This window comes from Jaminaea rosea, assembly GCF_003144245.1.
Source record: "Jaminaea rosea strain MCA 5214 unplaced genomic scaffold BDZ90scaffold_7, whole genome shotgun sequence".
NCBI classification, from domain to species: domain Eukaryota; kingdom Fungi; phylum Basidiomycota; class Exobasidiomycetes; order Microstromatales; genus Jaminaea; species Jaminaea rosea.
The window spans coordinates 593,080-618,383 of NW_020289981.1; the positions used below are offsets into that span (position 1 = coordinate 593,080).

The 25,304-nt window shown below is 59.0% G+C and overlaps 13 protein-coding genes across 13 annotated transcripts; 7 read left to right on the forward strand and 6 right to left on the reverse strand.

The window, feature by feature from the left end:
- Nucleotides 1–223: 223 nt before the first annotated feature.
- BDZ90DRAFT_220408 (hypothetical protein) lies at nucleotides 224–1,662 on the reverse strand (the record flags this gene model as incomplete). The annotated part of the gene is made up of 2 exons (XM_025504433.1): nucleotides 224–886; nucleotides 961–1,662. The coding sequence occupies 2 exons, from the start codon at nucleotides 1,660–1,662 to the stop codon at nucleotides 224–226; spliced, it is 1,365 nt and encodes a 454-aa protein (XP_025362125.1).
- Nucleotides 1,663–1,939: 277 nt separating this feature from the next.
- BDZ90DRAFT_232484 (hypothetical protein) lies at nucleotides 1,940–3,705 on the forward strand. Its single transcript, XM_025506270.1, has one exon. It carries the CDS (start codon nucleotides 2,054–2,056, stop codon nucleotides 3,506–3,508), a length of 1,455 nt encoding a protein of 484 aa, XP_025362126.1. The 5' UTR covers nucleotides 1,940–2,053; the 3' UTR covers nucleotides 3,509–3,705.
- A 183-nt stretch (nucleotides 3,706–3,888) lies between these two features.
- On the forward strand, nucleotides 3,889–6,899 carry BDZ90DRAFT_279850 (Het-C-domain-containing protein). The gene is made up of 3 exons (XM_025509216.1): nucleotides 3,889–4,228; nucleotides 4,297–4,467; nucleotides 4,542–6,899. Exons 1-3 carry the CDS (start codon nucleotides 3,977–3,979, stop codon nucleotides 6,600–6,602), a joined length of 2,484 nt encoding a protein of 827 aa, XP_025362127.1. The 5' UTR covers nucleotides 3,889–3,976; the 3' UTR covers nucleotides 6,603–6,899.
- Nucleotides 6,611–8,471, reverse strand: BDZ90DRAFT_232486 (oxidative stress survival, Svf1-like protein). Its single transcript, XM_025506271.1, has 5 exons — nucleotides 8,432–8,471; nucleotides 8,080–8,350; nucleotides 7,894–8,002; nucleotides 7,605–7,822; nucleotides 6,611–7,518 (listed from the first exon to the last, which is right to left on the reverse strand). Exons 1-5 carry the CDS (start codon nucleotides 8,452–8,454, stop codon nucleotides 6,721–6,723), a joined length of 1,419 nt encoding a protein of 472 aa, XP_025362128.1. The 5' UTR covers nucleotides 8,455–8,471; the 3' UTR covers nucleotides 6,611–6,720.
- Nucleotides 8,472–8,492: 21 nt separating this feature from the next.
- Nucleotides 8,493–9,339, forward strand: BDZ90DRAFT_246340 (Sybindin-like protein; the record flags this gene model as incomplete). The annotated part of the gene is made up of 3 exons (XM_025507552.1): nucleotides 8,493–8,501; nucleotides 8,841–9,087; nucleotides 9,164–9,339. 3 exons carry the CDS (start codon nucleotides 8,493–8,495, stop codon nucleotides 9,337–9,339), a joined length of 432 nt encoding a protein of 143 aa, XP_025362129.1.
- BDZ90DRAFT_232487 (cytochrome P450) lies at nucleotides 9,295–11,296 on the reverse strand. Its single transcript, XM_025506272.1, has 3 exons — nucleotides 10,977–11,296; nucleotides 9,876–10,908; nucleotides 9,295–9,794 (listed from the first exon to the last, which is right to left on the reverse strand). The coding sequence occupies exons 1-3, from the start codon at nucleotides 11,150–11,152 to the stop codon at nucleotides 9,426–9,428; spliced, it is 1,578 nt and encodes a 525-aa protein (XP_025362130.1). The 5' UTR covers nucleotides 11,153–11,296; the 3' UTR covers nucleotides 9,295–9,425.
- A 233-nt stretch (nucleotides 11,297–11,529) lies between these two features.
- Nucleotides 11,530–13,756, forward strand: BDZ90DRAFT_232488 (WD40 repeat-like protein). Its single transcript, XM_025506273.1, has 4 exons — nucleotides 11,530–11,848; nucleotides 11,918–12,322; nucleotides 12,389–12,715; nucleotides 12,798–13,756. The coding sequence occupies exons 1-4, from the start codon at nucleotides 11,576–11,578 to the stop codon at nucleotides 13,587–13,589; spliced, it is 1,797 nt and encodes a 598-aa protein (XP_025362131.1). The 5' UTR covers nucleotides 11,530–11,575; the 3' UTR covers nucleotides 13,590–13,756.
- A 388-nt stretch (nucleotides 13,757–14,144) lies between these two features.
- BDZ90DRAFT_232489 (hypothetical protein) lies at nucleotides 14,145–15,546 on the forward strand. The gene is made up of 5 exons (XM_025506274.1): nucleotides 14,145–14,322; nucleotides 14,400–14,412; nucleotides 14,498–14,667; nucleotides 14,738–14,922; nucleotides 15,007–15,546. Exons 1-5 carry the CDS (start codon nucleotides 14,217–14,219, stop codon nucleotides 15,448–15,450), a joined length of 918 nt encoding a protein of 305 aa, XP_025362132.1. The 5' UTR covers nucleotides 14,145–14,216; the 3' UTR covers nucleotides 15,451–15,546.
- Nucleotides 15,547–17,096: 1,550 nt separating this feature from the next.
- BDZ90DRAFT_181229 (glycoside hydrolase) lies at nucleotides 17,097–19,416 on the reverse strand. The gene is made up of 3 exons (XM_025503777.1): nucleotides 18,600–19,416; nucleotides 18,009–18,542; nucleotides 17,097–17,944 (listed from the first exon to the last, which is right to left on the reverse strand). The coding sequence occupies exons 1-3, from the start codon at nucleotides 19,202–19,204 to the stop codon at nucleotides 17,419–17,421; spliced, it is 1,665 nt and encodes a 554-aa protein (XP_025362133.1). The 5' UTR covers nucleotides 19,205–19,416; the 3' UTR covers nucleotides 17,097–17,418.
- A 331-nt stretch (nucleotides 19,417–19,747) lies between these two features.
- Nucleotides 19,748–21,093, forward strand: BDZ90DRAFT_207789 (MFS general substrate transporter; the record flags this gene model as incomplete). The annotated part of the gene is made up of 4 exons (XM_025503989.1): nucleotides 19,748–19,834; nucleotides 19,897–19,949; nucleotides 20,014–20,236; nucleotides 20,296–21,093. Coding segments are annotated over 4 exons (1,161 nt in total), but the record flags the coding sequence as incomplete, so codon positions are not given.
- A 9-nt stretch (nucleotides 21,094–21,102) lies between these two features.
- Nucleotides 21,103–21,405, forward strand: BDZ90DRAFT_210768 (hypothetical protein; the record flags this gene model as incomplete). Its single annotated transcript, XM_025504085.1, has 1 exon — nucleotides 21,103–21,405. A coding segment is annotated over one exon (303 nt), but the record flags the coding sequence as incomplete, so codon positions are not given.
- Nucleotides 21,406–21,774: 369 nt separating this feature from the next.
- On the reverse strand, nucleotides 21,775–23,300 carry BDZ90DRAFT_181343 (class I glutamine amidotransferase-like protein). The gene has a single exon (XM_025503779.1). It carries the CDS (start codon nucleotides 23,085–23,087, stop codon nucleotides 22,020–22,022), a length of 1,068 nt encoding a protein of 355 aa, XP_025362136.1. The 5' UTR covers nucleotides 23,088–23,300; the 3' UTR covers nucleotides 21,775–22,019.
- Nucleotides 23,301–23,986: 686 nt separating this feature from the next.
- On the reverse strand, nucleotides 23,987–25,213 carry BDZ90DRAFT_220187 (nucleotide sugar dehydrogenase; the record flags this gene model as incomplete). Its single annotated transcript, XM_025504425.1, has 1 exon — nucleotides 23,987–25,213. The coding sequence occupies one exon, from the start codon at nucleotides 25,211–25,213 to the stop codon at nucleotides 23,987–23,989; it is 1,227 nt and encodes a 408-aa protein (XP_025362137.1).
- Between the last annotated feature and the right edge of the window lie 91 nt (nucleotides 25,214–25,304).

The window sequence follows — 25,304 nt, forward strand, 5'->3', positions numbered from 1 at the left end:
ACAGGTTGCTGTCTACCTCGGTCTTGTCGCGCCAGTTGATTAAGGCCACAAAGTGCCAGGCACTGGCTGCGCAAGAGGGTCAGGGTACGGGCTCGAGCGCTCCCACAATCCATCGTTGCTTGTCGATGCCACGCGCCCTCGACGGGCTGGCTACCGGAAAGAGCGGAATAATTGCAGGATCGTATCTACATTGGATGGAACTCTACGATGAGACCTGCTCATCTCATTGGCTCTTGATCTTCTCATCGACCAAGCCCTCTTTCAGCTCATGACCCTGCACGTCACCCTTATCCGCACTGACAGTTCCCTTGGCCTTTCTCTTGATCCTTGCCCACAACCCACAATCCGTCCCCAAGATGAACTGCACAGTCACCATCGGCCAGCTCTTATGGCTGGGCAGGCAGTCGTAGAATTCGGGAGCCATCCTCTTTAAGTCTGGCAAGCGGGTCCAGGGCACCGAGGGAAAGTCGTGGTGCTCGTTGTGGTAGCCGACATTGTACGCTAGTATGTTCAGGGGACCGTAGTAGGACCACGTTTCTTGAGCTATCCCGCCGAATAGGTAGTGCTCGGCAATAAAGTGTGCGGCGCAGGGGTGCAGTGACCCCGCAAAGAAAGAGGAGAAGAGCAGGTAAACGAGCGGGGTCCAGCCCATCGTCTGTACGAGAGCGGCATTGAACGCGAACTGGAAGGCGATATTAAGGACGTGCCAGACGGTGAGGCGCTGCGTCTTGATGAAACCTGGTCGCAATGCGTAGAAGAAGATTTGGAAAGTCGCGAAAAAGGCTTTTCCGAGTACGTGGTTGAGGCAGAGGAGCTCGAAGCGCGTGGGCATGTCCGTGTCTATCCCGTCCTCGCCGAGGTGCTTGTGGTGCTCGATGTGGTATTGCTAGGCGCGACGAAAGAGAGGCGATAAGTCAGCTGGCCGTATACCTGACTTATCATCTCGCAGCGCAGTCTCACCTTGAACATCATCGCGTACGGCACGCCGATAACCGTATTGACTCCAATCGCGAGGGCCTTGTTCGCCCTGATGCCTTTGAAGGCCAAATTATGCGTGATCTCATGAATAGCCAAGAAGATATTCTGGTTGGCCGTCCCTCCGACCACATAGGCCGTGAGCAAGAAACGCCAATCGAATGGATGTATCTGCCAGTACCACATCGCTGTAGCCGCGGCCAGCTGCGTAGCTACGACGCCCATCGCGATCCACTTGGTGAGAGGTTCGCGGCCCATGAGCGATTTGATCTCAGGATGAGCCTTGAGAATCGCTTGCCGACGAGTGCGATGCGGCTCTTCTGTGAGGAGCCATAGGAAGTCTTGCTGGTCTTGCTTGACGGGCAGGAGCTGCGGGAGCCACGGGGCGCCGGCGCCAGATGTAGACGCGGACGAGTCCGACTTCTCGAGGATGGGAGCTGCGACAACGCTATCTGCGTCGGTTATGTCAGGCGAGGCTGATCGCGACGATGGCGACGAGCTGCGTTGTGATGATGATGAAGCTACGGATGAGGAGGCAGACATGGAGGCTGAAGAGACATCGCTGTGAGGTTGTTGCTGTCCCTTCTTGAATGCTAGCGGCCGAAGCCACGGCGGTACCTCCTCGGCTCCGCCGAAGAAGGAGAAGTCGATATTGACCGACGAAGGTGTGTAGTCGAAGCCCAGCATGGCTGGCTAGGAAAGAGCGTGGTGATATCGTAGGCGCGAGAGGGATGAGGTACGAAGGTAAAGAGAGCAAGGACAAGGTTTCTTCTCGTGTTTCTCGTCGTGCGCCTCCTGACTTGGCTCAAGTGTTCCCCGCTCGTTTGCCGCCCTGCCTCGCGCCCGCCCCGCCCCCTGGCTGCAGTCAATCGACTCCAGGCCCGCTGCGCTGCGCCCAGGCTCAAAGCTCGTATTTCGACGGAGCACGGGCCACTGTGGCGGCCCGCTGACCGAGTTCCGTCGACTTGCTTTCCGTTCTGTTAACACCACATTCATCCATCCGCTCACAAGCCTCAGCATCATAAAGATGACTCACTCGCCTACCTCGCCTTGATCGAATCGGCGCCGCAACGGTAAAATGCCAGCAGCAGTAGCAGCAGCATCATCGACGCCGCCCTCGGCGCGGCTCCCCTTCGAGATCGTCGCTTCCATCCTCACCTTCGCCATCCTCGCCCCTCCCGACCTTCACGAGCGCGAGGACGAGCTTGATCGCCCCCCGCGCCGCCGTCCACCAGCATATAGCCACCTCTTGATCTCCTCAACCCTTCGCAAAGCCCTCGAACCCATCTACTACTCACGCGTGACCCTCACATCGACCAATGCTTTAGCCTCCTTCGCCTCAACTCTCAAATCCCGCCCAGACCTCAACCGCAAAGTCAAGTCCCTCTGGATCGCCCCATCCTCCCTCTCCTCCGACTTCATCACAACCCTCAAACCTCCTTCGGACGGCATCAATTCCCTACCAGCGACGATCGCCCAGCCCATCACCCACATCAAGGCCATCCTGCGTGCCTGCCGCTCCCTGCGGCACCTCGCCCTCGATGGGTGCTTGTGCACGCTCAAGGCCTCAACCCTCTTTGGGTCGAACTGCCAACCGCTCTCCGTAACCAGCATCAATCCCTATTCGTTCCTTGGCGGCTTCTCCGCGCCAATGTTCAAGAAGGTTAGAAGGCTCGAATTGTGCGATACGAGCTTGGCAAGTGATGAGGTCGAGCAGGTCCGTACACTACCCGAATTGGGCGAGTTTGTTTGGACGAGCCCAAGAGAGTATGGAGATGCAAAGAGAGACGTCACTGCCTTGTGGCGCATCGTGGCTCCAGGAAGCGGGCAATTCAGTAGGCCAAGTACGACGCTGCAGGCTGCAGTTGAGGCTGGCGGTGAAGAGGGGGAGCAGCGAGGAGAGGGGTCTTCTTCACCTCTACCTGTCAAGCCTCACGCGCCTCGTCACCTGCGTAGCGTCACGATTCGCTCAGGACAGACGCGCTGCGCCCAGCTGGCCACAGCCCTCAAGCTCGCTATAGCGGATCCTGCTCTCCAGCATCATCAGCACCACGCATCGACAGATGAGCTCGCGTCGTCCCTCTCCTCCTCGCTCGCTTCTCTCTCCCTTGGTGGACGTGGTGGAGTCTCAGCGCCATACGTCGACTCCTCTGCCCACACGACACGCATTGAGCATCCGGGCACGGGCGTGGAGATGTGCACTGCACGGATCGAGGGGGACGCTGTCGCAGGACAGGACGACGACGATGGAGGAGGGGCCGGACTGATTGACGAGTGGGAGGCATTGCGAGATATCATTTGTCCCGGTGGAGGAGGAGCATCATTGTCGTTCAGGATTGACGAGGCGAATAGAGGGACGGCGAGACGGAAGAGGGAGAAACTGCAAGGGCCGGCCACGTCGGACGAGGACGAGGATGAAGGGCGATCGGAAAGTGTCATCGACCCTGGGATGGCGCTCCGGCGACTATGGGTCGAATGGTGCACTAGAGTTGAAGACGGGTCGCTGGAGGTGGAGCTGGGCTCGCGACGATGAGGCGATGCGAGAGGCGAAGAGAGAGGGAGCAGATACGCAGATCGAGACTCATTGCAGCGCAAACGCCCAATACCATCATTGTTGCCCGTCCATTTTTTAATTCTGTTCTCGCCAAAGCCAAAAGGCATTTGCGTGAGCCGTGGGTGGACAGGGTGTCCCGGTCAGGCTCAACATAACTTTAAGCAACTAGTTGTGAGGATACCTGCAATGGCCCCTGTCTTGGCCCCTTATTGGCTTGGTAGCGGCCAGGAGCCGGTGTTGGTTGTCTGCTCGCCGCGCTCGAGCCTCCACAGCGACACGCTCACCACGTGGATGGATATCTAAGACTCTGGCCTGGCGGGCGGGTGCGCTTGGCGTCGGGTGTCAGTTGTCAAGCGACACAGCACCACCCTGCGCTTTCACGATTGAGTTGCGCTTTCCTCTCCCTCATCTAACACTCCCACCACCACTACCATCATCCTCACGATCATGTCACGACAGACGCTACTGCTTCTACTGCTCTTCGCCGTGCTAGCATGCGCACTCTTGCCAACCGCAAATGCCTTTGGAGCGGGCAACATCCCGTCGTACTCTGCGATGGAGGGATCAGCCTTCCGACATGGCGACTTGGCTGATGCCATTGCCCAGCTCTCAAAGAAGACCGGTGGTATCTTTGGGAAGGGAAGCAAGTTCAGCGCATTTGAGATCAAGCAGGTCTATCTTGGAAACTGGCTGCGTGACGTGAGTCGCCCGTAGGCAAAGCGTCCCTGACCTCCGCTGACCACACTCCTCTTCCCTCGCACTCCCAGTATTCCCAAGCAATGGACGTCGCCGGACTCGAGAAGATGAGCAAGCAGACGATTCTTACCATCTGCATGGTCTTGGGCTTCCTCTCCTTCGGCTATGCCACTGGCGAGTTTGAGGTGACAGAGGAGCGACTCGGAGTCTATCGCTGCGAGGAGCATCTCGATAATCCAAAGGTGAGGCGGCTCACCCGGTGCGATGACAATGCGAGCTGCTTGTTCACAGCGACTGCCTCTTCCCGCTCACGTAGGGCTACGCCGAAGGCAAAGACGCCCGCACCTTTGACCGCCGTCTGCGAGGTCCCGTGGACCCGCGCGAGCTCGAAATTGACCCGCGTTCTGGCATGAAGAACTACCTCGCCAACGAAGACGGCGGCTGGCCCACCTCATCCAAGATGATCCGCGAAACTCTCATCGAAGTCATCCAGATGGGGCGAGAACATCGTCGCACAGGCAGAAAGGAGGTCCTCTACGAGGCTTACCGCCAGCTGGGGAAAGCCATGCACGCCATGGAGGATTTGCCTGCTCACTCCAACTGGTGCGAGCTCGCGCTGCAAAAGCTGGGCTACCGCGACGTATTCGTCCACGTAGGCGACAACGTGAAAGTACGAGCGCCAGACGGTCAAATGGTCGCGCCCCTCGTGACGGGCACGTTCGGCGGTAGTGACTTCGTCCATTCCTTGCTGGGTGAAGCAGGGGACCACCTCTCCTCCGCCTCCGTCTCCGACCTGTCCAAGTCAGTCAACGAAGCCAAGCAGAAGTCGGCGCAGGGCAATGCCTTCTCATCGATGATGGGCATGCTGGGAAACGTCCCTGGCATGTCAGACGGCAACGTCTCGCGCGATGCTGAGTCCCTCTCACGAGGCCCGTCACAGAATCCGGAACTGATGAGCCCACAAGAGCTCTACAGCAACCTCTTCAAGATCCTCACCTTCCACGACCGCATCATGCGCGGCATTGAGACGACGATTGAGAAGATTCCGGGCCTCTCCTCGCTCATCGAGAACGTGAGCAACTCCATCGCCACCTTCACCATGACGCTCATCGAGCCCTTTGTGGCTCCGTTGATGAAGCAGGCCATGTCCGGCCTGCATGCGACAAGTGGTGCCGTAGTTAGTGGAGCGGACCAATACGAGGTCTTCAACAACCCAAACGCCTCAGACCCGACCCACTCGCAGCTGAGCAAGGACCACTTCGGTTTGATCCTCAACGAGGTGGGCGGTAATGTCGCAATCATCATCGACCGCCATCTGGTCAACAACGTCGTAGCGGCATGGGACGACGAGAGCAAAGATCCGCGTCGCGTAGCAGATGAGTGTCTCGCCCCCATGTGCCACCCGTACTGGGCTGGCGCTCACCCCGTGCAGCGCGAGATGCTCGACTTCGTTGCTGCTTGGGCTCGTAGCCACCCTCGCGAGATCAGCAGATTGGACAAGCAGCACTGCCGCGCTCATACGAACACGCGCGATGGCAAGGCTGCGGATCATGGGCAGGGTTGCGGTGGTGGGGGTCCTACGCTCTCTCAGGCTGGAGTGAGCCATCAGAGCACCGGCTTCGGGCCTAGTCTGGCGCATAGCGTGCAGGGCAAGCTTGGCCTGCCTACTTCGCTCGGCGGGCTGGGTAACAGTATGGCTCATGCTGCGGGGTTGCGAGAAGTAGGCGCGGAGGGCGGGCAGGGGTACGATGCTGCGCGACGTGACGATTACGGACGACGCGGTGGTGATGATGATGACAATGAGCCGAGGCGTCAGCAGCACCACGGTGGCGGCCGTAGCGGCGAATCGTCGGGCTACTATGGTGGCAGCAGGCGCGATGATGATGAGAGTGATGAGCCACGACGTCCTCAGCAGTACTCCAGCGGCGGACACTCTGGTGGTCAGCACCACCAGTACGGCTCAAATGATAACGATGGCGGTAGCATGGGCTTCCCTCAAGCTCAGCATCACGGGCATGGTGGCAATGACTACCAGCAGCAGCAGCAGCAGCAGCAGCACTACGGCGGTGGAGGAGGAGGAGGATATGGTGCACCACCCCAGCCTCACTACCAGCAAGGCGGGTATGGAGGAGGTGATGGCGGCTTCCCTCACCCGCAGGGCCCGCCTCCGAACATGTACGGTGGTCCGCCTGGCCCACCGCCTGGACAGTATGGCGGGCAGCAGGGCGGGTACGGCGGGCAGCAGGGCGGGTACGGCGGGCAGCAGGGCGGGTATGGTGGGCAGCAGCAGGGGTACGGTCAGCAGGGCGGCTACGGGCAGCAGGGAGGGTACGGGCAAGGGGGAGGGTACGGCGGTGGATACGGTGGCGGCTACTGAGTTCGAAGAGAGCAAGCCATGTATCCATCCTGACGATCATGGAAATGAATTATCACACGAGCCCAAGAAACAGACAGATCGATGCCCACACCCAAATCATGCCAGATCCCCCTGCGCTCTACTGCCTCGCATCCTCCGCCGCCACGCTTGAGATGAAGGTGTGCTCCTCAAAGAGAGTACCCTTGACCTCCTTCTTCGAACCACTCCCATCATCCAGCTCCAGCGTCGTGGGGTTCAGCGTCTGATAGATGTACGGCTTTGTCCCCGCAACGTAGTTGACAATCTTGCGCACCATGTAGGGAATCTCGGCAAGGACGTCGACCTTATCCACCAGTCCCTTTGCCTCGCTCACCGGGCTAGGCTTGCCGAGCGCGACCGTCGTGCTAGCCTTGACGACTGCGGAGGGCGAGGCGAGGGCGGGACCCTCCCATACGTATTGGATGGACTGGGGAGCCTGGTAACCCGTGTCGGCGTCGAGGGTACGATCCTGGTGGGTGACGCGAGTGGACGACCCGCGCGGGGATGAACGAACCCCATTGCGGGTCGAGCCAACAACGGCGAGCAATTTGCCGCCAGCAGTGATACTGCCAATGGTAACAGTCATCGTCTCTCTCGCTGGCCCCGGCGTGGCACTCCCACTCGCAGCAGCAGCAGCAGCCTTCTCCTGGCTCCCTTCGCCGTCTTTCACCGGTGCAGCACCATAGTCGCTCGTGGTAGTGAACTCCATCATGATGGCCTGCACGCCTCCTTCTTCCTCGGACTGGAAGTTGGCGAAGTTCCACTTGGACGCAACGAGGTTGGGTCGCATGCCCTGAATGGCGCTGACGAACATTCCTTGACCGGTGGCGTCGATTGCTTGGCCTTTGATGATGAAGTGGCCAGAGGAGTGGGACGTGGGCCAGAAGCGGTGTACCACCTGCGCGCGCGCGAAGAGAAGTTACTGAGAATGGTGAGCTCACCGTTCGAACGGTCTCCCTCTCGCCTCGTCCTTGCTGCTCTCACATAACCATCCGGGCTCGCAGCGTTGGTCCCGAACAAGCTCTTTCCCCCTTCAGGTCCAGCACCGAGCTTCCAACCTTGCGCCTCCTTGGGTCGGGTGAAAGAGTAGGCCAACTGCAGGTCCGAGTCCATGTTGGCTTCGATGGTGTACTTCTCGCTGCCGTCCGCGAGGGTCTCAAAGAGGACGGAGTACTGGTCCGACTTGGAGGATCGCTTGTCCCCTGGCGTACGGGTATGGGGACAGAGGGATCAGCGGAGGATAGAAAGGGCGTGGAATTGCGCAAAGGCTCACACTTTGACTTGTTACGGAACCCGTCAGGGGGAGGAGTAGTGAAGTGGGTGACATTCACTGACTTCCAGACCTTTTGGCCAGTCTTGGGGTTGAAGTACTTGAAAGTGACCTGCGGCGATGTCGAGGAATGACAGTGAGCGGCAAATACAGAGGTGACCTGCATCACAGCACCGCGCCGTTTCGCACCTGAATCTGAGGATACCACAATCCGACTCCCGAGTGGATAATCTGACTCGTAGCAAAGCTGCCATCCTTTAGGATCGTATACCACGTCTGCGTCTCCGTTGCAAATCCACCGGCGCACGTCCATTCGAGATCCTTTGCCTCCAGAGGGCCATACAGCTTGTCCTGTGGAGTAGTGTCAGTGATTGCATGGAAGTTGGGAGCCAGAGCGGCAGCGGTACCGCTTTGGCTGCCCGTGCTGCCGGCCTTTTCGTGCGAGGCGGAGGAGCCGCTACTGTTGGGTGGGGGAGGAGCAGAGTATATGCGAGTCAGCGTGAACTAGCTCCTGGCGGCAGGCATACCACGCCACACTAACAGCCAAGATCCCCAGCCAGACATGGTAGTGCTAGTGTGAGGTGGTGGTGAAGAGGAAAGTGATGGGCGGTGTGGTGGAGCAGAGAGGAGAAAGCAACACAGGGCACGCTCACGCAGACGCAGACGCAAGACGCAGCTCACCTCGCCGAATGCAACACTGGAGCGAGGCTGAGCCCGTGGGCCGGCCCCAAGCTCAGCGGCAGCGACGAGCCTCGATTCCGCCCGAGCCGCTCCCTCTCCTTCCCTCCACCACGTGGGTGCCCGAATGGGTGAGCGGATACCAGGCGAGTGCGGAGGACGAGGTCGAGCTGCGTTGTTCTCGCTCTCAACCAACACCAGCACGAGTGCAGCGTAGACCTCTAGCCGCCATTATGTCACAGCCACAGGCAGCGCCACCTTCACAATCTCAGCTTTGGATCATTTCCAAGGCAGGCGGCCTGATCTACCAGTCCCCTCCCCCCTCAAGCGCCTCAGCAGCCTTTCGCGCCGTCTCCTCCAACGAGGCTCTCATCCTCGCTGGTACGCTGCACGGCATTCACGCAATTACTGCTCGCCTTGATCCGACTACAGCGCTCAAGCCGCCAGGGGCGGCGAGGGGCGCAATGGAGAGCTTGGAGAGCGAGGGATTTGCAATGAGCGTTAAAGGGACTGCGACTGGTGAGCACGAATGGCCGAGATGACGGGACGGGGAGGAAGGTTCGTCAGCGCTGACCCCTCTTTTGCATAACGCCAGGCGTCAAGCTCGTTCTCATTCACCCGTCGGGGCACCCCAACCCACACGCAACGCTGCAACGCTGCTACGAAGCGTATGCGGACCAGGTCATGAAGAATCCATTCTACACAATGGAGATGCCCATTCGCGTCCAAGGGTTCGACCGTGAGGTGGGCAGCGTCTTGGCGGCGAGCTAGAGCAGCGAGGGAGATCCACAGGGGTATAGCATTATTGCAAGACAAAAGATTGAGAAGGACAACGACGCCATCAATGGCGAGCGCTGCTAGAAGACGCGCCCCTTCTTCTCGCCCCCCTTCTTCCTCTCTACCCTCACTCGCATATATCGCGTCGGCTCCCTCCAATGGCTTTGGCTCAAATCAGGCAGTGGCACATTGTCGAGTCCGTACGCCTCGCCGCGCTCGTCCACAGTCGTAAAGTCGTCGCTGTATGCCAGCAAGGTAGCGAGAGCTACGATGGTCTCCAGCTTGGCGAAGCGCATACCTGTGCACTTGTGCCTCCCGGCGCCCCAGGCGATGTACGAGTAGTCGGTGGACCCTTCGCCGCGCTGGTAGCGATAGGGATCGAAGTGGAAGGGGTTGCTGAAGGAATCGGCGTCGTGCAGGTTCGAGGGGGGAGAAAAGGTTACGTACACCTGCGGCGGCGGGCAGCAATAGGATAACAGGTCAGCAATTGCGCTGGCAATACAAAGCTCTTTCTGTGCGCCAGTACTCACGTCATCCTCGATTGGGTGCCCATCGATGACCAAGCGCGGGCTCCCCTTGCTCGGCCCTGGGTAGTAGCGGTTGAGCGAGTTGGTCAGGAGCAGCCTGATCGCCTCTTTGAAGCAGAGGTGCAAGAGCTCAAAACCCTCTTCCCACTCGCTCAGCTCCACGCGGGCGAGGCGCTCGTGCAAGCTCAACTCCTCGTACTCATCGCCACGAGCTTCGGCACTGGCGCGTAGAGTACGCTCCACCTCCTCGCGGCAAGCAGCGCGCAATTCAGGTGAAGCGCCCAGAAATGCAATGGTGTACGCCCCGGTTCCAATCGTGTTCAATATCCCCGCCAGTAACGCTCCGATGACCCATCGCGCAATCTTATCCACGCCCATATCCCGCGCATCGATGAGGTTCTGTGCAAAGTCCTCCTCCTTCCTTCCCTCCTTGATACGCTTGCGCACGTCAGTCCGGACCATCTTCCAAAGCGTGAGAGCGCCGCACAATCGGGTCAGCAAGCGCGGCTGCGGGATCCAGGGAAGAAGTGTCGTCCAATACCCGCTGTTGCGCTGTGTCTGCCAGAAGCCAGTTTGGAGCTTGGCGAGCGTGGCTGGCTGGGAGGCGTACTCTGCCATGCCCATGAGACGGACGGTGAAACGGAAGATGAGTGGATAATAGCCCTTCTGCAGGTCGACGAGGGCCGATTCGCCCCCATTGAGCCACCCCTCGTACGCCTCCAATGCATCGTGCGTGAGCGCAGATCGCATCAGTGCCAGCCTTTGAGGGCTGATGGCTTTCGCGATAGCCATCATCTCCTTTCTCTCTTCTGCGTCGATCTTGCCCTGCGCGTCTCCGCCCTTTTGTCCCGCGCCAGCGATGCCGGCGAAGAGAAAGTTGTTACCGCCGGAAAAGGAGAGGTCCTTGTTCGTGGTGATGGAGCGCATGACGGATTCGGATGTGGACCCGACGTGGTAGACTACCTTGCCTAGCAGGGAGAACTTGTAGATGCCGTGGTGCGGATGACGTGGGTCTGTCGTTGTTGAGCGAGAGAGGCTGTGCGTGCGTGGGGGACCGGCGTTAGAGTGGGGACGCAGAGAGTGGAAGACGTGGAGTGCACGCACAAGGTGTAGCGATTGGCAAAGAAGCCCACAGCTCCTAAGCCGGGAAAACGACTTTTGATGACAGGAACGGAGTTGAAGTTGCTGTGAAGCTTGGCGGGGGGTACGAAGAGGAGATAACAGATCGAGGCGAGGAGCAGGGCGCCCGCCGCAACCAGAGTGTAGGGATGGACGAGCATGCTGACAGGAGATGGAGGAGGAGGAGGTGGGGGAGGCGTGGGCCTCAGAAATGCTGCGAGCTTGTTCATGGCGAGCGAGCGACCAGGTAGGAGACCAGAGCGCGAAGATAGATGATAGATGCGATGTCGATGGGAGGGATGAATGGGTGGCTGCGAAATCCAACCTCCTCTTAAGGCTCACTCAACTGGCTGCGCTTCTCAATGCAGCGGCCTGCACGCCCTCACCGCCGGCTTCCGTCCTTGGCTGCTTTCCGCACTCTACACCCGCCCGCAAGCTTGTTCCGTCCTCGTTGGTCGAGTCGGATCGGAAGGCGGGAAGGCCTCGAGGGACGGATAGCGGACAGAGGGATCGAGAGCAAGAGGCTGTTGCTGCTTCCTGACCATCCACCAAATCTCCACTCGTCCTCCTTGCTCGTTGCTGCGATGAACAGCCTAGCAGGCTACGGGTCTGGCTCTGACTCCGAGGGAGAAGAGACTCCAGCGGCAGGCGGCTCGTCCTCAGCAAGTGTTGCCGCCGCTGCTGGGAAGCGCAGAAGAGCGTCAACACCAGGGTCGAGCTCCAGTGATGGCGAGGGGAATGCTGCGCCGACGGATGCGTTCGGTTTAGAGAATGGCAACGGGACAGCTACTCCCAGCAGTTCGGCGGCTCCAAGCTCGACGATGACCATCCGCGCAGCCCCACAAGTAGTCCTTGATGTGAGCATCGCAGCGCATACATCCCGCTTCAACCTCGTACTGACATTCATCCCTCTGCCTTCCTGCCAGGATCCCATGGCCTCCAGCTCACGATCCATGATTCCTCGCTCGACGGATACCCAAATGCACGTCAATGTCCGCTACGACGACATGGTTGCAACAACCGCTGGCCCATCGAACCCCTTCTCCACCCGCCAGCTCGGCGCACAGCAAAACGCGCTCAATGGCCACTACGAGGAGGAAGCAATGAGCGACTTCGATTTCCGCAATCAGCAGAAGAATCGAGATATTGGTCATCAGCTTGCAGGCAGCTCGGGAGCGCTGGCGCGTACCTCGAAGCAATTGAAGAAGCAGAGGATGGGCAAGGGTGGGGATACCAGCGTTGTTGAGGGCGAGGGGGCGTACGTGGGGCCGTGGGGTGGATGGGAGGGGGAGAAAGTGCAGCTCGATGAGGGCGTAGGACCTACGGAGGAGGTGTGTGCACGCGCTACGTCAGTCATGACCCGAAACAGCTTGCTGACATCTCTCACGTCTTTGCAGGAAATCGCCCACGCTTCCTCGCTCTCCACTCAACGCGCCAAGGACAAGGCCGAAGCCGAAGCCCGCCGTCAAAGGGACGAAGGTCGCGGCACAGAAAAGTCGATCTTCCACGGCACGTCCATGTACGACTACCAAGGGCGTTCCTATCTGCACGTTCCAGGCGACGTCGAGACGAATCTGCACGGAGAGGCGGGGTCGCAGAGCTGCTTCTTGCCCAAGGCTTGCGTGCACACCTTTACAGGGCATACGAAGGGAGTATCTGCGCTCCGCTTATTCCCAAAGAGTGGGCATCTGATGCTCAGCGCGAGTATGGATACCAAGATCAAGGTGCGTGTGGTGCGGGGAAGCGAGATTGGAGGAGCGCGTATCAAGCTGACCGTCCTTCTTCTGTTCTCCCCTGTCCGTGTAGTTGTGGGACGTCTACCACGAAGGGAAATGCCTGCGCACCTACATGGGCCACAACAAGGCCGTACGCGATGTCACCTTCTCGCACGACGGACGCCAGTTCCTCTCTGCAGGGTACGATCGTCAGATCAAGCTGTGGGACACCGAGACTGGGCAATGCCTACGCGCCTTCTCCAACGGCAAGCAACCCAACGTGCTGCGCTTCCATCCCGAACAGCCCAACATCTTCCTCGCCGGCATGCACGACAAGAAGATTGTCCAATTCGACATCGATTCGGGCGAGATCACGCAGGAGTACGACCAGCATTTGGGGCCAGTCAACAGCATTACATTCGTGGACGAGAATCGTCGCTTCGTTACCACGTCAGATGACAAGACGATGCGAGCGTGGGACTTCGACATCCCCGTCGTCATCAAGTATGTGGCCGACCCGCTGATGCACTCCATGCCCGCGGTTACTGTCCATCCCAACGGCAAATGGCTGGCAGCACAGAGTCTCGACAACAGCGTATTGGTATACAGTACGGACTCGCTGCGGCAGAATCGCAAGAAGATCTTCAAGGGCCACACCGTGGCTGGGTATGCGTGCGAGGTGGCCTTTTCCCCCGATGGGCGTTTTGTGTCTAGTGGTGACGGGGAAGGGAATGTGGTGTTCTGGGATTGGAAGACGGGGAGGCTGCTCAAGAGGCTGCCACGAGCACACAAGGAGGTGGTCATCAGTCATGCGTGGCTGCCGCATGAGACGAGCAAGGTGGTGACGGGTAGTTGGGATGGCACGATTAAGATGTGGGATTGAGCGGGCGGCACGAGCGGGGAGGAAGTGTATTGGGGCGATAGAGCTGCGAAGGTACAATATCATTCATCGTTGCTCTTGCGCCATTGAACCCTGCCTGGCTCATCTCCTTCTCGTGAAGGTTTGACCGTGGGCGGTGCTCAAGCGGTGATCTCCGACCTCACTGACTCCACGCTGGGTTTCGCGCCACGCGACAGGCCTTGGGGCGAGACGGCAAGACGGACACGGGGAGGGCGAGGCGGCCAGGGCGGGCGCCAATCGTCTGGCTGCTGCTCGTCCGTCGTGGGTCGGCGGACGGCATTGCCGATCTCGATTTGCTACCAGTCCAACAACGCTTCCTCCATCCCACATCGTCGGTTTGACGATTTCTTTGGCCTAAGAGCGTCACCTGATCCACACTCGGCATTGTCATCGGCACATCTGGAGGCGAATAGCGGACCATTCTGCTACCTCACGACTTACACGGGGCCCCCCTTCCAGCGAGTCCGTTGTTTCGCACACGACCTCGACGACGAGAAGCTCCACTTCACCGCGAGGGCGCATATAGCGACGCTGCTACTCCTCAACAGCGCACACAGCATTAAGAGCTCATTGTCGTAGCATCTCATCGTCAGCAGCACCCGCACAGCCATGCCAAAGGTCATCATCGCGCCGTCGGTGCTGGCGTCGGACCTGGGCAACCTCAACTATGAGTGCAGGAGAATGATCGACGATGGTGCTGATTGGCTGCATATGGGTGAGTGTCAGCCTGCCCGCACGAAGGCAGTAGCGAATGGAAGCTTACCATGTCTCTTCTCTTTCCTCAACTTGCAGACATTATGGACGGGTGAGTCCCCCTCTCTCTCGCACGTCCCATCTCCTCCACGTCCCCCGCATCGTCTGACCTCCTTCTTCCCTTGCCCCGCGCCCAGCCACTTTGTCCCCAACATCGTAATGGGCGCCCCGATCCTTCAAAGCGTCAAGAAGGCCGTACCGGACATCTTCATGGACTGTCACATGATGGTCACCGAGCCAGAGAGATGGGTCAAGGATATCGCCGAGGCTGGTGGAGCATCGTATACCTTCCATCTTGAGGCCACGGGTGCGTTTGAGCGAGCAGGATCCGAACGCTGAGTCAAGGCTGACCGCTTCTCCCCACCTCTCGCTCGCAGACGATCCGCTGGACGTTGTGCGACTGATCAAAGCGACAGGCATGAAGGCGTCGGTAGCTATCAATCCTGGTACGCCGGCGAGCGAGATCAGCGACGAGTTGGCAGAGGCGGTTGATATGATCTTGGTCATGACCGTCTGGCCCGGAGCGGGAGGGCAGTCATTTATGAAGGAGTTGATGCCGAAGGTGAGTACGGGTTCCGTACCTCGATCCAGCCTAGGCCGGGCACACGAAGCTGACCATCTCTCGTGCTCTCTGTGCCTCGGACAGGTCGCTGAGCTGCGCGCCCGCTTCCCACACGTCAACATCGAAGTAGACGGCGGTGTAGCCCCCAAGACCATCAAATACTGCGCGGACGCAGGCGCCAACGTCATCGTAGCGGGTACTGCGGTCTTCCGAGCCGAGTCCCCTCGCGACGTCATTGCCTACCTCCGTGCAGAATGCACCGCAGCACAAGAGAGGATCCTCCAAGAACGCCAGACGCTCATCTACGATCCTAATGCGGATGTGGTGGGCGACGATGAGGATCAGGAGGCAGAGGAGAGGAGGAAGGAGGCGAGCGCGGGGAGAAGGAGTGGGGCTACTACGCCTGTGGGGAGCACGCCGAGGAGCTATTTGAGGCATTTGGACAGGAGAAGGAGTAGTGCCGCGAGTGGGAAGAGTGGAAAGTTTGGGCAGCTCACCGATTTGGGGATGACGTTGAAGCTCGTCTAGTCGGGCACGCTCGAGGTGAAGGAGGAGGGTCGGGCAGCCACGACGCGACCCTGTCAATGCTAGATGTGATCCCTTCAATGGACGTTGATTACAGCAAGATGGGAGTGCGTAGTAAGCAGGGAGTCCAACATCGATGACGGCAGACTGACCCGCTGGCTCCACTGACGGCGGCCCGACGCGGATCTCCTGACCTTGCTCTGTGCCACAGGCCGCTAATGGCAGTCTGACCAGCGTCATGAAAGCGCACAGCGAATCAGAAGGGCTGTACACCTCCCTGCTCTGCCCTACCCCTCTCTAGCCTTCAACATCAAGCTGAGGATCCCTCGCTTGGTGGTGGACGAGTCACGACACTTCACACTGGTCGCGCTTGCTGCTGTTGCCTTGCTGCGACGCAGTTTCGCAAATGATTGCGGCTGCTACTCGTGGTACCAGCGTGAACTCGGCCGATATGACCCATCGGGCCCTTGGCCCACCATGAAGACCCCGGCTCTGCTGGTGACGAGTGATGTGTACTAGGAGGAGATTGCAGCCTTCCTCCTTTGCCTCCTTTCTCACCAACTACAACAGTCTTCGTGATGCTACTCTTGACCGTGAAACAGATGCCTCGCGTCTCTATGCTTGGTGAGCTCGCTACAGCGCACCATTGCCAGTAGTGCCACTGACGCACTGCCCGATCAGCCCTCCTATCGCTCCTCAGCTCGCCCGTTACGAGCGACAACGTCGTCGTTGGGACCTGCTACCAGGGGTTCCCGTGCCGCGGACCCAATGGTACTGAGATCAAGTGGGATCCCCTGAGTGGTGAGTCAACCAGTCGCGCAGCTGTACAGTATAGAGCGGTTTGCCAACGTGCGATCTCGCAGGCAAAGAAGGTTACATCGGTCCTTGCAAGGCTTTCAAGAACAGAACCCCTGGCAAGCTTCGCGTCGCCACGGAGGCCTGCAACAAGTGGCCTGCCGTGGTTCCTCCTGACGATTGTGCCAAGTCGTGGGAGCCCTGGAATTACATCTGCCCTTGATGACCTGTAGCGCGTACGACAATGCCGTGCGCCGAGAATGAGAACGGCAGCGAGCTTGAAGCACATCACTGAGGTAAGGGGCAATCGAATTGAAAGAGGAACGATTGAGAGTGACGAACATTTGTAAAGGTCTGTCACTGGTTATTGCCTCTCTCTTCAGTGTGCCTCCCTCTCCTCGCTCACCGCTCTAAGGGCAGATGAAGTGCCAGCTCCCCGAGGCCGGCCCCATGCAGACGCGCGCTCCAACGCCCACCTTGTCGGTGTAACAGCTCTTGCTGGCGAGGCTCACGACCGCGGTACCAGTGTTGCGAAGGATGGGGCAGTTTATTGATACCGGCAGTATTTCTGGAAGAAGCGTGCGGGACGAGGTAAGGGCAGAGCTTCCTGCATTCATTGCGCTGCAGCGACTTACTAGTCGTGTCGAGGTTGACGTCAGTGCCTTTCCCCAAGCAATTGCCGCCGTAGTAACATTCTCCTATCTTGACGATGTTAGCCTCGACAGAGGGAACGCTCAGAGCAAATACAGCTGGCGCATGGTGAATGTGTCAGGGCAGCTCCGATCTGTGTCAAGCGGAGTGCTTGCTCACCCAGCAGCGCGAGCAAGGAAACGTGGAGCGTCTTAATTTTGTGACGTTTGTGGTTGCGGTGAAGAAAGGAACCGAGGCCAAGAAGTCTCAAAGCCCTTCATACCGCTATCTGAGTCACGCCACGGGCCATTACAGTAGCACTGTCGCGCCGTAATTGAACGGCGGCCTCAGTGCAGCCTTGACGGCTTCTCGTGCTGCAATTGGTGCGCCAGCGGTATGCTGAGCAACACCTGCTTGCGACTGCCCTGTGACCCTACCTTTGTGGAGCCCAGCGAGCGAATTGCGGTCTGGATCATTCCATTTCTTGTTGCTCTACGACCACCGGGACTCATTAGACGATGATGTATTCAATCTGTCGCTGCGTGCTCACTTGACGCAATGCCCTTCGAGCACCACAAATACAAATGAATGCCTCTTGACAGTCAGCTTGTCCAGCTTGTCCACCGTTCTCGTCTCCGGCTTGACCCTCTCTTTGTCTTCCCACGTATTCTTGGCAAGCAGGTCATCTTCGTACATTTCATGGACCTCGGCAGTCTTGATTTGAAATCCTTCAAGAACTAGATTGCACTCCCAGTCCGCGGTAGGATGCCTGTTGAGGATCGACAGGCGAACGCTCGTCTCGCCAGCCAGCATAGCAATCACGTCCACGTACGGCGGCGGGGCAATGTGCCGGGTCCATGTCGGGTAGGTGGGGCCGTGGTAGAGCTCAGAGCGGTAGCCAAGGTCAAGCAGCTTACCACCCTTCATGAGGCGGGCAAATAGGCGAAGCGGCCAGTACGTTGCCTGGAAAAGCAGCCCGTCGCGGGAGGTCATAAGAGGCGAGATCACGTTGACCGACTGTGCAATGCATGCCATGCCAACCTCGCGGTGCTTGCGAAGTAGGACGTGGAGCCTGAGATGCGGCATGGTGAAGAGAGTCAAGCAAGCTGTCAGGATCCTGTGCCGCGCACACTCACCATGCTACCGTGCCCAGCATGTCGGTGAAGTCATAAATCTGCTCGAGCCCATTCGATCCATCACCGGGCGCCTTGACCTCGTCCCACACATTCCACTCGTCGTAGCAGATCTTGACATCCCTCGCAGCTACCTGCGCGTCCCTCTGATTCCAGTCCAGCACCTGACCGGATCGCTCGATCTTGGCCAGCTCGATCAAGCTCGTGCAGATTTCTATGCCTCGCTCCGCTGCCATAGGGCCGAAGACGTTCTTCTCGTACTCGAAGCCAGCGCAGTCCGAATATCGCTCATGACCGAGCATCGTGTAGAGATGGATGCTGTGCAGGTCAACGACCCCGATAAGGCCGTTGAGCACCTCACGATCCCATTCGGAGTTGCCCTGATTGCCGCACGAGACGAGCTTGATGGTTGGATCGACGAGGCGCAGACCGTGCGCCCAGCGTTTGGCGGTGGTAGTGTAGTCGGTTGCCGAGAGGTGCCCCACTTGCCACGGGCCGTGTACTTCATTTCCTAGTCCCCACCACTTGACGGCGTGGCTGTCCGCGCAGGAGAATCAGTGCCAGTCCTTCGTGTTCAGTTGCTCGCGCACTCACGGCTCGTCACGCCCTGTGTTCTTGCGCCGCAGGTTCGCCCAGTACGTGTCCCCGGTACCATTGCAGTACTCGAGCCACGCCAGCGCTTCCTCGTACGTGCCCGTGCCCATGTTGAGACAGAGGTAAGGCTCAACCTTGAGCTCGCGGCAGTAGTCGATGAACTCGTCTGTGCCGAACAAGTTCGACTCAGTCGCTCCCCACGCCAGCTCGATGCGCTTAGGCCGGTCTTTGAGCGGGCCGATGCCATCCTGCCAATGGTAGTTGGAGACAAAGTTTCCGCCCGGCCAGCGCAGAACAGGCATCTCCAAGTCGTCACGCAGCACGCGGATTACATCCTTGCGCCAGCCCAATCGATCCTGTGGCTGCGGCTGGAGGAGCTCGGCGGGACTTGGGTCGGTGGGCAAGGCAACGATACCGCCATAGATGCCGCGTCCGAGGTGTTCGACGAAACCTGAATAGAGCTTGTCGGACACGACCTCATCGCTGACAAGGCAGTCGGGAGAGATGCGTAGCCGTCCCGGGCGCAGCGACGCGATGTGCTTGAAGGACGAAGGGGGAAGGTTCACTGCCCCCTTGGACTGGGCGTATGGGTCGACGCCTGCCATTACGAGCGATGAGAGAGGAAGAGAAGACGAGAGGGACGTGCTATCGTGAGGACTTGTGAGCGCGGCACCGGATGTTCCACTAAATCTCCCAGTCCGCGGCGTTGAGCGGCCGAAAGAGCAGCTTTTGGGAGATTACCGATCCTTGAGAGGCTAAATAAATCGGGGAGGCGAGGCACGCATACGCGAGCAGGTCACACGCTCCCCTCCGTGGAGCCCCGCGAGGAACAAGAGGAGTGTGAGACGTCGACTTCCTTCGCCAGTCGCGTTCCTTACAGGCAGTCGAGATCGCCATCTGAATTTGATTCGGGCTCGTCATTTCAATCGAGCCTGACGACCGCTCCTCAATCGCTGCACAGCAGAAAGCCGAGGGGAGACGAGTGTGGCGAATCGGGCGATGCCGCCATGACTCGCAGGAGTACAACGCGATGCTAGAGCCGCTCAAATCCATTGCGGTCGCGAGCGCGTATAAAGAGAGGTCGAGACGCTGGAGATCCGACGTGTGGGGTCGCCATCTCACATTCTACCTCCTCGCCGCAGCCCATCATGCCGCTCTCTCCCAAGATGTACACCTTTGGGTGTGGCTGCTTTGCAGCGCTAGGATCGTTCCTCTTTGGTTACGACCTCGGAGTCGTGAGTGGCGGCCGAGGTCTGAGCCTGCAGAGCGACCGTCGCTGACCGTGTACTCTTCACAGATCGCTGGTGTCCTCGTTGCACCCGACTTCTTGGCCACGACCGGCAACCCAGAGTGAGTGCACCGACACACGTTGCCCGTACGCCTAGCGCTGACACCTCCCTCCTCGCAATCACAGTGCCAACTACACGGGCTTCATCGCCTCGTCGATGCTGCTCGGCGCCTTCGCAGGTACCATCCCCGCCGCTCTCCTCGCCGATCGCTTCTCTCGACGCTTTGCCATCTTCATCTCTTCACTCATCTTCATCTTCGGCGGTGCCCTCCAGACTGGCGCTCGCAATCGCGAGATGATGCTGGCTGGTCGCTTCTTTGCTGGGTACGGTATCGGATCGCTGGGTATGGTGAGTGCGCGCGCCAAGGTGGAAGCAGAGCTCTACTGACTCCTACCCTTCGCGCACAGCTCGCCCCACTCTACCAATCCGAGATCGCAGCTCCCTCCCGACGCGGCGCCCTTACCACTCTCGTCCAGCTGTTCCTCGGCCTTGGCGCCCTGGTCGCAAGCTTCGTCGTCTATGGCTGCAACGTCAACCTCGAGGGCACTGAAGCCGAGTGGCGCGTGCCTCTCGCATTGCAAATGGTACCCGCCATCCCATTGGCCACCATGATCTTCATGCTTCCCGAGTCACCTCGCTGGCTCGCCGCTGCAGGCCGCCGTGAGGAAGCTCTCAAGTCGCTCGCACGTCTTCATGCTCGGGGCGACACCAGTGACACCTTCGTCCTCGCGGAGCTCGCTGAGATCGAGCAAGCCGTCACCGACCAGAAGCAGAAGGAGGCCAAGTGGTCGCGCTTCCTCACCGACAGGCAAGCTCAGCGCAAGGTGTTCTTGGGCATCTCGCTCCAGTTCTCCGTCCAGATGACAGGTGTGTCCGCGCTGCAATACTTTTCGCCAGCCATCTTCGCCACCATGGGCTTCACCGCGCGCAAGACACTCCTTCTCCAGTCCTTCAACAGCATCGTCGCCATCTGCGGTGAGGTTGCCTGCGTTCTCTTCATCGACAAGCTAGGCCGACGACGCCCGCTCATCGGCGCCAACATCATTGCGGGAATCTGCTTCGTCATTGCTACCATCCTGCAAGCTCAATTCCCCAACTCTGGACCCAACTTCTCGCAGTCGGCCGCCATTGCATTCGTATTCTGCACATGGCTCTTCAATCTCGCCTTCTCCGCGGGTATCGGTCCACTCTCGTGGGCCGTTCCCGTAGAGATCTTCAACACCGACTTGCGCGCTAAGGGCACGGCGCTGACCAGCATGGCGGCGTGGATTGCCAACTTCATGATCGGCCAAGTCACCAGCATTGCGCTCGAGAACATCGGATGGCGATACTACATCGTGTTCGCTGTTTGTGGATTCACAAATGCTCTGTTCTTCTTCCTGGTCCTACCTGAGACGGCGGGCAGGACTCTAGAAGAGTCCGACGCTTACTTCCGGGAGACGCCCTGGATTGTGGTAGGCCACACCAAGAAGCTCAAGTCTACGGAGCGAGAGGAGCAGCTGGCGCGCGGTATTCTCACTGACGGTCAACAGCTCGACCAGCGTCAAGGATGGGCGGAGGACCGCGTAGAGTCTCCTTTGGGCGAAAAGAAGGGCGATGATGGTCTGCACGTCGCCACTTTGGACCGCAGCGTTGCGTGAGGATGACGAGGACGCATCGATCCTTTCCTAATTCCAAAATCTCCACTCTGGCTTTCTGAACTCGTCATCCACTCCTCCTTCCCCCTTTGTCACGTCTGTCGCAATGTTGCAAATTCAACGTCAATGTCAACAATGTCGCAACGGTCGGATGTAGCTGACCGGCTACGCGCGCCTGGCATAGGCGTTCGTCTTCGTCGGTGTCGGAGGCTCGTGCGCGCGAAGCTTCTTCCAAGGGGGCCGAAGCCATGACCGAGTGCCCAACGCATCGTCGTTGCATCGTGTCCCTCTAGCAGTCCACCTGTCCGGGAGCCTCAATGGTAGCGCCGCTGGCCAGACTCGCGGCATTGAGTGTATTTGGAGCTTGGCGGTGTCAATGCGCGTGAGGTCCGACTTGATGGTGAAAGAGCATCGATTGCGGTGAGATGACAATCATAGTTGCTCCTGCGTGTTGGAGCATTGATGAGAGGGTAATATTCTTGGAGAGCTGAGTGTTACAGCGCAAGCGTACAAGCAAAGAGTGCTCCAAGAGCGGCTGTGAGTACAGCGACGGAGGCGCCGAGGTGAGAAGCCGACGACGGCGAGGAGCGTGTTTCGTCCGAGGATGTTGACGACTGCGAGGGAGACGAAGAAGAGGACGAGGAAGAACCGCCGTTCGTCGAAACAGCCGTGCCGTCGTTCGCGCTGACGCTGAGCAGCCAGCCAATTCCACCCTGGATGTGCCCCTGGAATGCTGCATTGTTCCATGTCGCGATCTCGTGTCCGAGCGTCGTGACGAATGTCTTGCCGCCGCCCCCAGTACACTGCGTCTGTCCATCGAGATCGCCACCAAGCGCGCTGGCCCCTGAAGTGAGCAGAGAGCCAGAGCGATACCATGCAAGAGGCTGAGGATTACCTTCGCCGCGCTGCCCTCCTGGGTCAGGGTAGGCGGATGCGTTGGTGAGGAGCGCAGTAGCGGGCGAAGGAAGCTTGCGTGGATCGGTTCGTAGGTGGTACATCTCTTCGCTGATTGTGAGAGTGTCTGGCAGCTTGGACGTCGATGGGTGGTCTCGCGTCGTGGGCTTCAACGTCACTCGCTGGCTCTGGGCGTGGTACGTGAAGAAAGCGCCTACCAGCCTTCCGTACGCTGGGTAGCTATACAGGCAATTCGTGGCCGAGTGAATGCCAGCGAATGATCCGCCTTGCTCGATATATTCCAGCAGATTGGCAGTCTGGTCGTCGTTGAGGAGCGAGCCAACGCCGGGCGGGTCTACGTCGGTGGTAAAGGCAAAGACGATTGCGTCGTACTGCTTGAGGGAGGCTACATCATTGAAAAGCGTAGCATCTTCGCTGTTGTTGGTGTTCCAGCGGCCCGACTTGATCGTCGAATCGACATTGTCGTCACTGAGCACAAGCGAGCCGTTGCCGAGCGAAGTGATCGTAGAGATGGCAGTCGGGATGGCTTCGTGGCGGTAGCCCGCTGTGTGGGTGAAGAGGAGGATGGTAGGCCATGACGGATCCTGTGCAAATGCTACGCATGCGATGAGGGAGATGGATAGAAAGAGTGAAGGTAGCGCGTACATAATGTCGTGTGCCACTTGATTGAATGTGGTAACAAGGAGACCTGCGAACGAGTGGAGTGTCGTCCTCGCCCTGTCCGCTAAACAAGTGAGGCGGAACGGTGCCCCGCCCGCCAAGACAAGGTCATCAATAGGCGGCACTACCACGTGGCTGTACTTCCGTCTCGACTCTCATGAGGCGAGCTTGCCGTCACCTCCGAATCTACCACCCTTTCAATTGCAGTACCTTGCAACCCAAAGCGTCAATCATCTTCGTCCACACGTCTAGCGCAAGAACGCCACGCCAATACTGGCCTCGATACTGGTACGCGTAGCGTGCAGGCCACATAGCGTGGGAAGGCGCACATCCCTTTGCTCTGTTGGCTTGGTGGCGCCGGCCGGCCGGCCGTGCACGGCTCGGACCCTCGGAGCGATCGGCCGACTTTTTGCACCCTTGAACTCTACTGCTCCTGCTCCTGCTCCTGTTCCGTCAATTCAATCAGACACGGCAATCCCAACGACTTTGAACAAGGTTCAAAATATCGTCATTTCTGCAATGCGAAGTCGCCACCTGTATTCTTGACTCCTGTCAGTCATCGAGAAGCCTATCTAATCACCACCACGGAGGGAGAACGCGGCGGCGGAGCGCCAACCTCGTTAGCGTCCCCCGCCCAAAAAGTTGGAGCGGCGCTACCACTCTTCACAAAAGCTGACAAGTAAGCCTCTAGCGCCTTTCCTGTTGGCATCGCAAGATGACGCGCAATTTGTGATCATACATCCGTACATTGCTCTCGGAGGTAAAGGAAGAACAGGTATGCATTCAAGAACAACACAGTGAAGGAATGGCGAACAGATGGAGCCCTGAGCGTGCGAACGCTGGGCTGAGCGGTGACAGTGACAAAGACGAAAGCGGGCGAGGTAGACTACTTGGCAAAGTACACGACCTGCGTGCGACGCAGCTGATCGAAAATGGCACGATGCGGTGCGTCAGGCTTGTGCGCCACGACGACGACGTCGAAGGACGCGTCGAGGAGGTATTCCTCCTCTCCCTCGGCCGCACCGGGTACTCTGCGCTGCAACGTCTCGCTGGGGATGCGCAAGTGCTTGAGCCCTTCGACCGCATCGTCGACGTAAGCCACGTCGACGCCCATTCGCGCGAGCTCATCGGCCACGACGAGGGAGGGAGAGTGGGAGAGGCAGTCCGACCCCTTCTTGAAGCCGACTCCGTAGATGAGTACTCGGCCTGCTGCTGAGCGTGTACCGTTCTGCTTAAGGCTCGAAATTTTCTTGGCCAAGCCGGCAATCTCTTCCGCCTTGGCGTAGGCGCGCTCCTTGTTGGATTCGGCGGCATGGCGCAACAAAGGCAGATCATTGTTGACGAGCAGGTAGTAAGGGTTCACTGGGATGCAGTGACCACCGGCGCCCAGGCTGGGGGTGAAAGGCGTGTAACCAAAGGGCTTGCTTGCTGCAGCTTGGCAAACGTCTTGGATGTCAACGCCATGGAGCGCGCACGCGTCCGCCATCTCGTTGACGTAGGTGATGAGCATGAGTCTTTGGCAGTTCTCGAACAGCTTGGTGAACTCGGCCGTCTCCATGCTTTTGGTCGGTACAGTCCTCGCGAAGATGCGGTCGTAGTAGAATTGCACGCGCTCCAGTGATTCGCTGTCGATGCCCGAGATAACCTTGGGAATATCCTCAAAGGCAGGGAAGGTACGACCAGGGTCGACACGTTCTGGTGAGAAGCCGACAAAGACGTTGCGCTTGCGGAGGTCGGAGAGGAGATTGCGCGTCATGCCCACCGTGACACTTGATTCGACGACGACGGTGGAGTAAGGCTTGGCGTATCGGGTGACGACCTCGACGGCAGACTTGATGTGGTTGGTGTTGACGCTTTGCCCGTCCTTCTCGAGAAGGGTAGGAACAGAAATGAGGGCGAGGTCGAAGTCGCGCGCATCAGCAGAGTCGGCTACATCGCCGATGACGGTGACGTTGATGTTGCCGGCGTATTGCTCGCGCAGAATCTCACGGCGGGCAGCGGAGACGTCGAGGGCGAAGACGTTGTACGCGCGTGAAAAGGCAGCAACCAGTTGCTCGCCGACGTAGCCGCAGCCGACTACCAAGACCGTAGGGGTGGGCTCGCCGCGGTGCATGCTGTCGTCGAGGGTGGCAGCATCGTCGTAGGCGAAAGGGCGGAGCGACTCAGTCGAAGCCGTGGCGGAAGGGTAGCGAGAGAGCTCGACA

Excerpts from the sequence above, each read along its gene's own strand:
- BDZ90DRAFT_232484 (XM_025506270.1), top strand. The coding sequence starts at position 2,054 with ATGCCAGCAGCAGTAGCAGCAGCATCATCGACGCCGCCCTCGGCGCGG.
- BDZ90DRAFT_279850 (XM_025509216.1), top strand. The coding sequence starts at position 3,977 with ATGTCACGACAGACGCTACTGCTTCTACTGCTCTTCGCCGTGCTAGCA. Across the intron at positions 4,229-4,296 it reads TTGGAAACTGGCTGCGTGAC|TATTCCCAAGCAATGGACGT; the intron begins GTGAGTCGCCCG and ends TCGCACTCCCAG. Across the intron at positions 4,468-4,541 it reads AGCATCTCGATAATCCAAAG|GGCTACGCCGAAGGCAAAGA; the intron begins GTGAGGCGGCTC and ends CCGCTCACGTAG.
- BDZ90DRAFT_232488 (XM_025506273.1), top strand. The coding sequence starts at position 11,576 with ATGAACAGCCTAGCAGGCTACGGGTCTGGCTCTGACTCCGAGGGAGAA. Across the intron at positions 12,323-12,388 it reads GCGTAGGACCTACGGAGGAG|GAAATCGCCCACGCTTCCTC; the intron begins GTGTGTGCACGC and ends ACGTCTTTGCAG. Across the intron at positions 12,716-12,797 it reads GTATGGATACCAAGATCAAG|TTGTGGGACGTCTACCACGA; the intron begins GTGCGTGTGGTG and ends CTGTCCGTGTAG.
- BDZ90DRAFT_232489 (XM_025506274.1), top strand. The coding sequence starts at position 14,217 with ATGCCAAAGGTCATCATCGCGCCGTCGGTGCTGGCGTCGGACCTGGGC. Across the intron at positions 14,668-14,737 it reads CTTCCATCTTGAGGCCACGG|ACGATCCGCTGGACGTTGTG; the intron begins GTGCGTTTGAGC and ends TCTCGCTCGCAG. Across the intron at positions 14,923-15,006 it reads TGAAGGAGTTGATGCCGAAG|GTCGCTGAGCTGCGCGCCCG; the intron begins GTGAGTACGGGT and ends TGCCTCGGACAG.
- BDZ90DRAFT_232486 (XM_025506271.1), bottom strand. The coding sequence starts at position 8,454 with ATGTCTGGCTGGGGATCTTGGCT. Across the intron at positions 7,823-7,893 it reads GTTCCGTAACAAGTCAAAGT|GGGACAAGCGATCCTCCAAG; the intron begins GTGAGCCTTTGC and ends CCCGTACGCCAG. Across the intron at positions 7,519-7,604 it reads CTGCGAGCCCGGATGGTTAT|GTGGTACACCGCTTCTGGCC; the intron begins GTGAGAGCAGCA and ends GCGCGCGCGCAG.
- BDZ90DRAFT_181229 (XM_025503777.1), bottom strand. The coding sequence starts at position 19,204 with ATGGCAGGCGTCGACCCATACGCCCAGTCCAAGGGGGCAGTGAACCTT. Across the intron at positions 18,543-18,599 it reads AACACAGGGCGTGACGAGCC|CCACGCCGTCAAGTGGTGGG; the intron begins GTGAGTGCGCGA and ends CTGCGCGGACAG. Across the intron at positions 17,945-18,008 it reads ATGCTGGGCACGGTAGCATG|GCTCCACGTCCTACTTCGCA; the intron begins GTGAGTGTGCGC and ends GCCGCATCTCAG.
- BDZ90DRAFT_181343 (XM_025503779.1), bottom strand. The coding sequence starts at position 23,087 with ATGTACGCGCTACCTTCACTCTTTCTATCCATCTCCCTCATCGCATGC.
- BDZ90DRAFT_232487 (XM_025506272.1), bottom strand. The coding sequence starts at position 11,152 with ATGCTCGTCCATCCCTACACTCTGGTTGCGGCGGGCGCCCTGCTCCTC. Across the intron at positions 10,909-10,976 it reads TTTGCCAATCGCTACACCTT|CCTCTCTCGCTCAACAACGA; the intron begins GTGCGTGCACTC and ends ACGCACGCACAG. Across the intron at positions 9,795-9,875 it reads GGCACCCAATCGAGGATGAC|GTGTACGTAACCTTTTCTCC; the intron begins GTGAGTACTGGC and ends CCGCCGCCGCAG.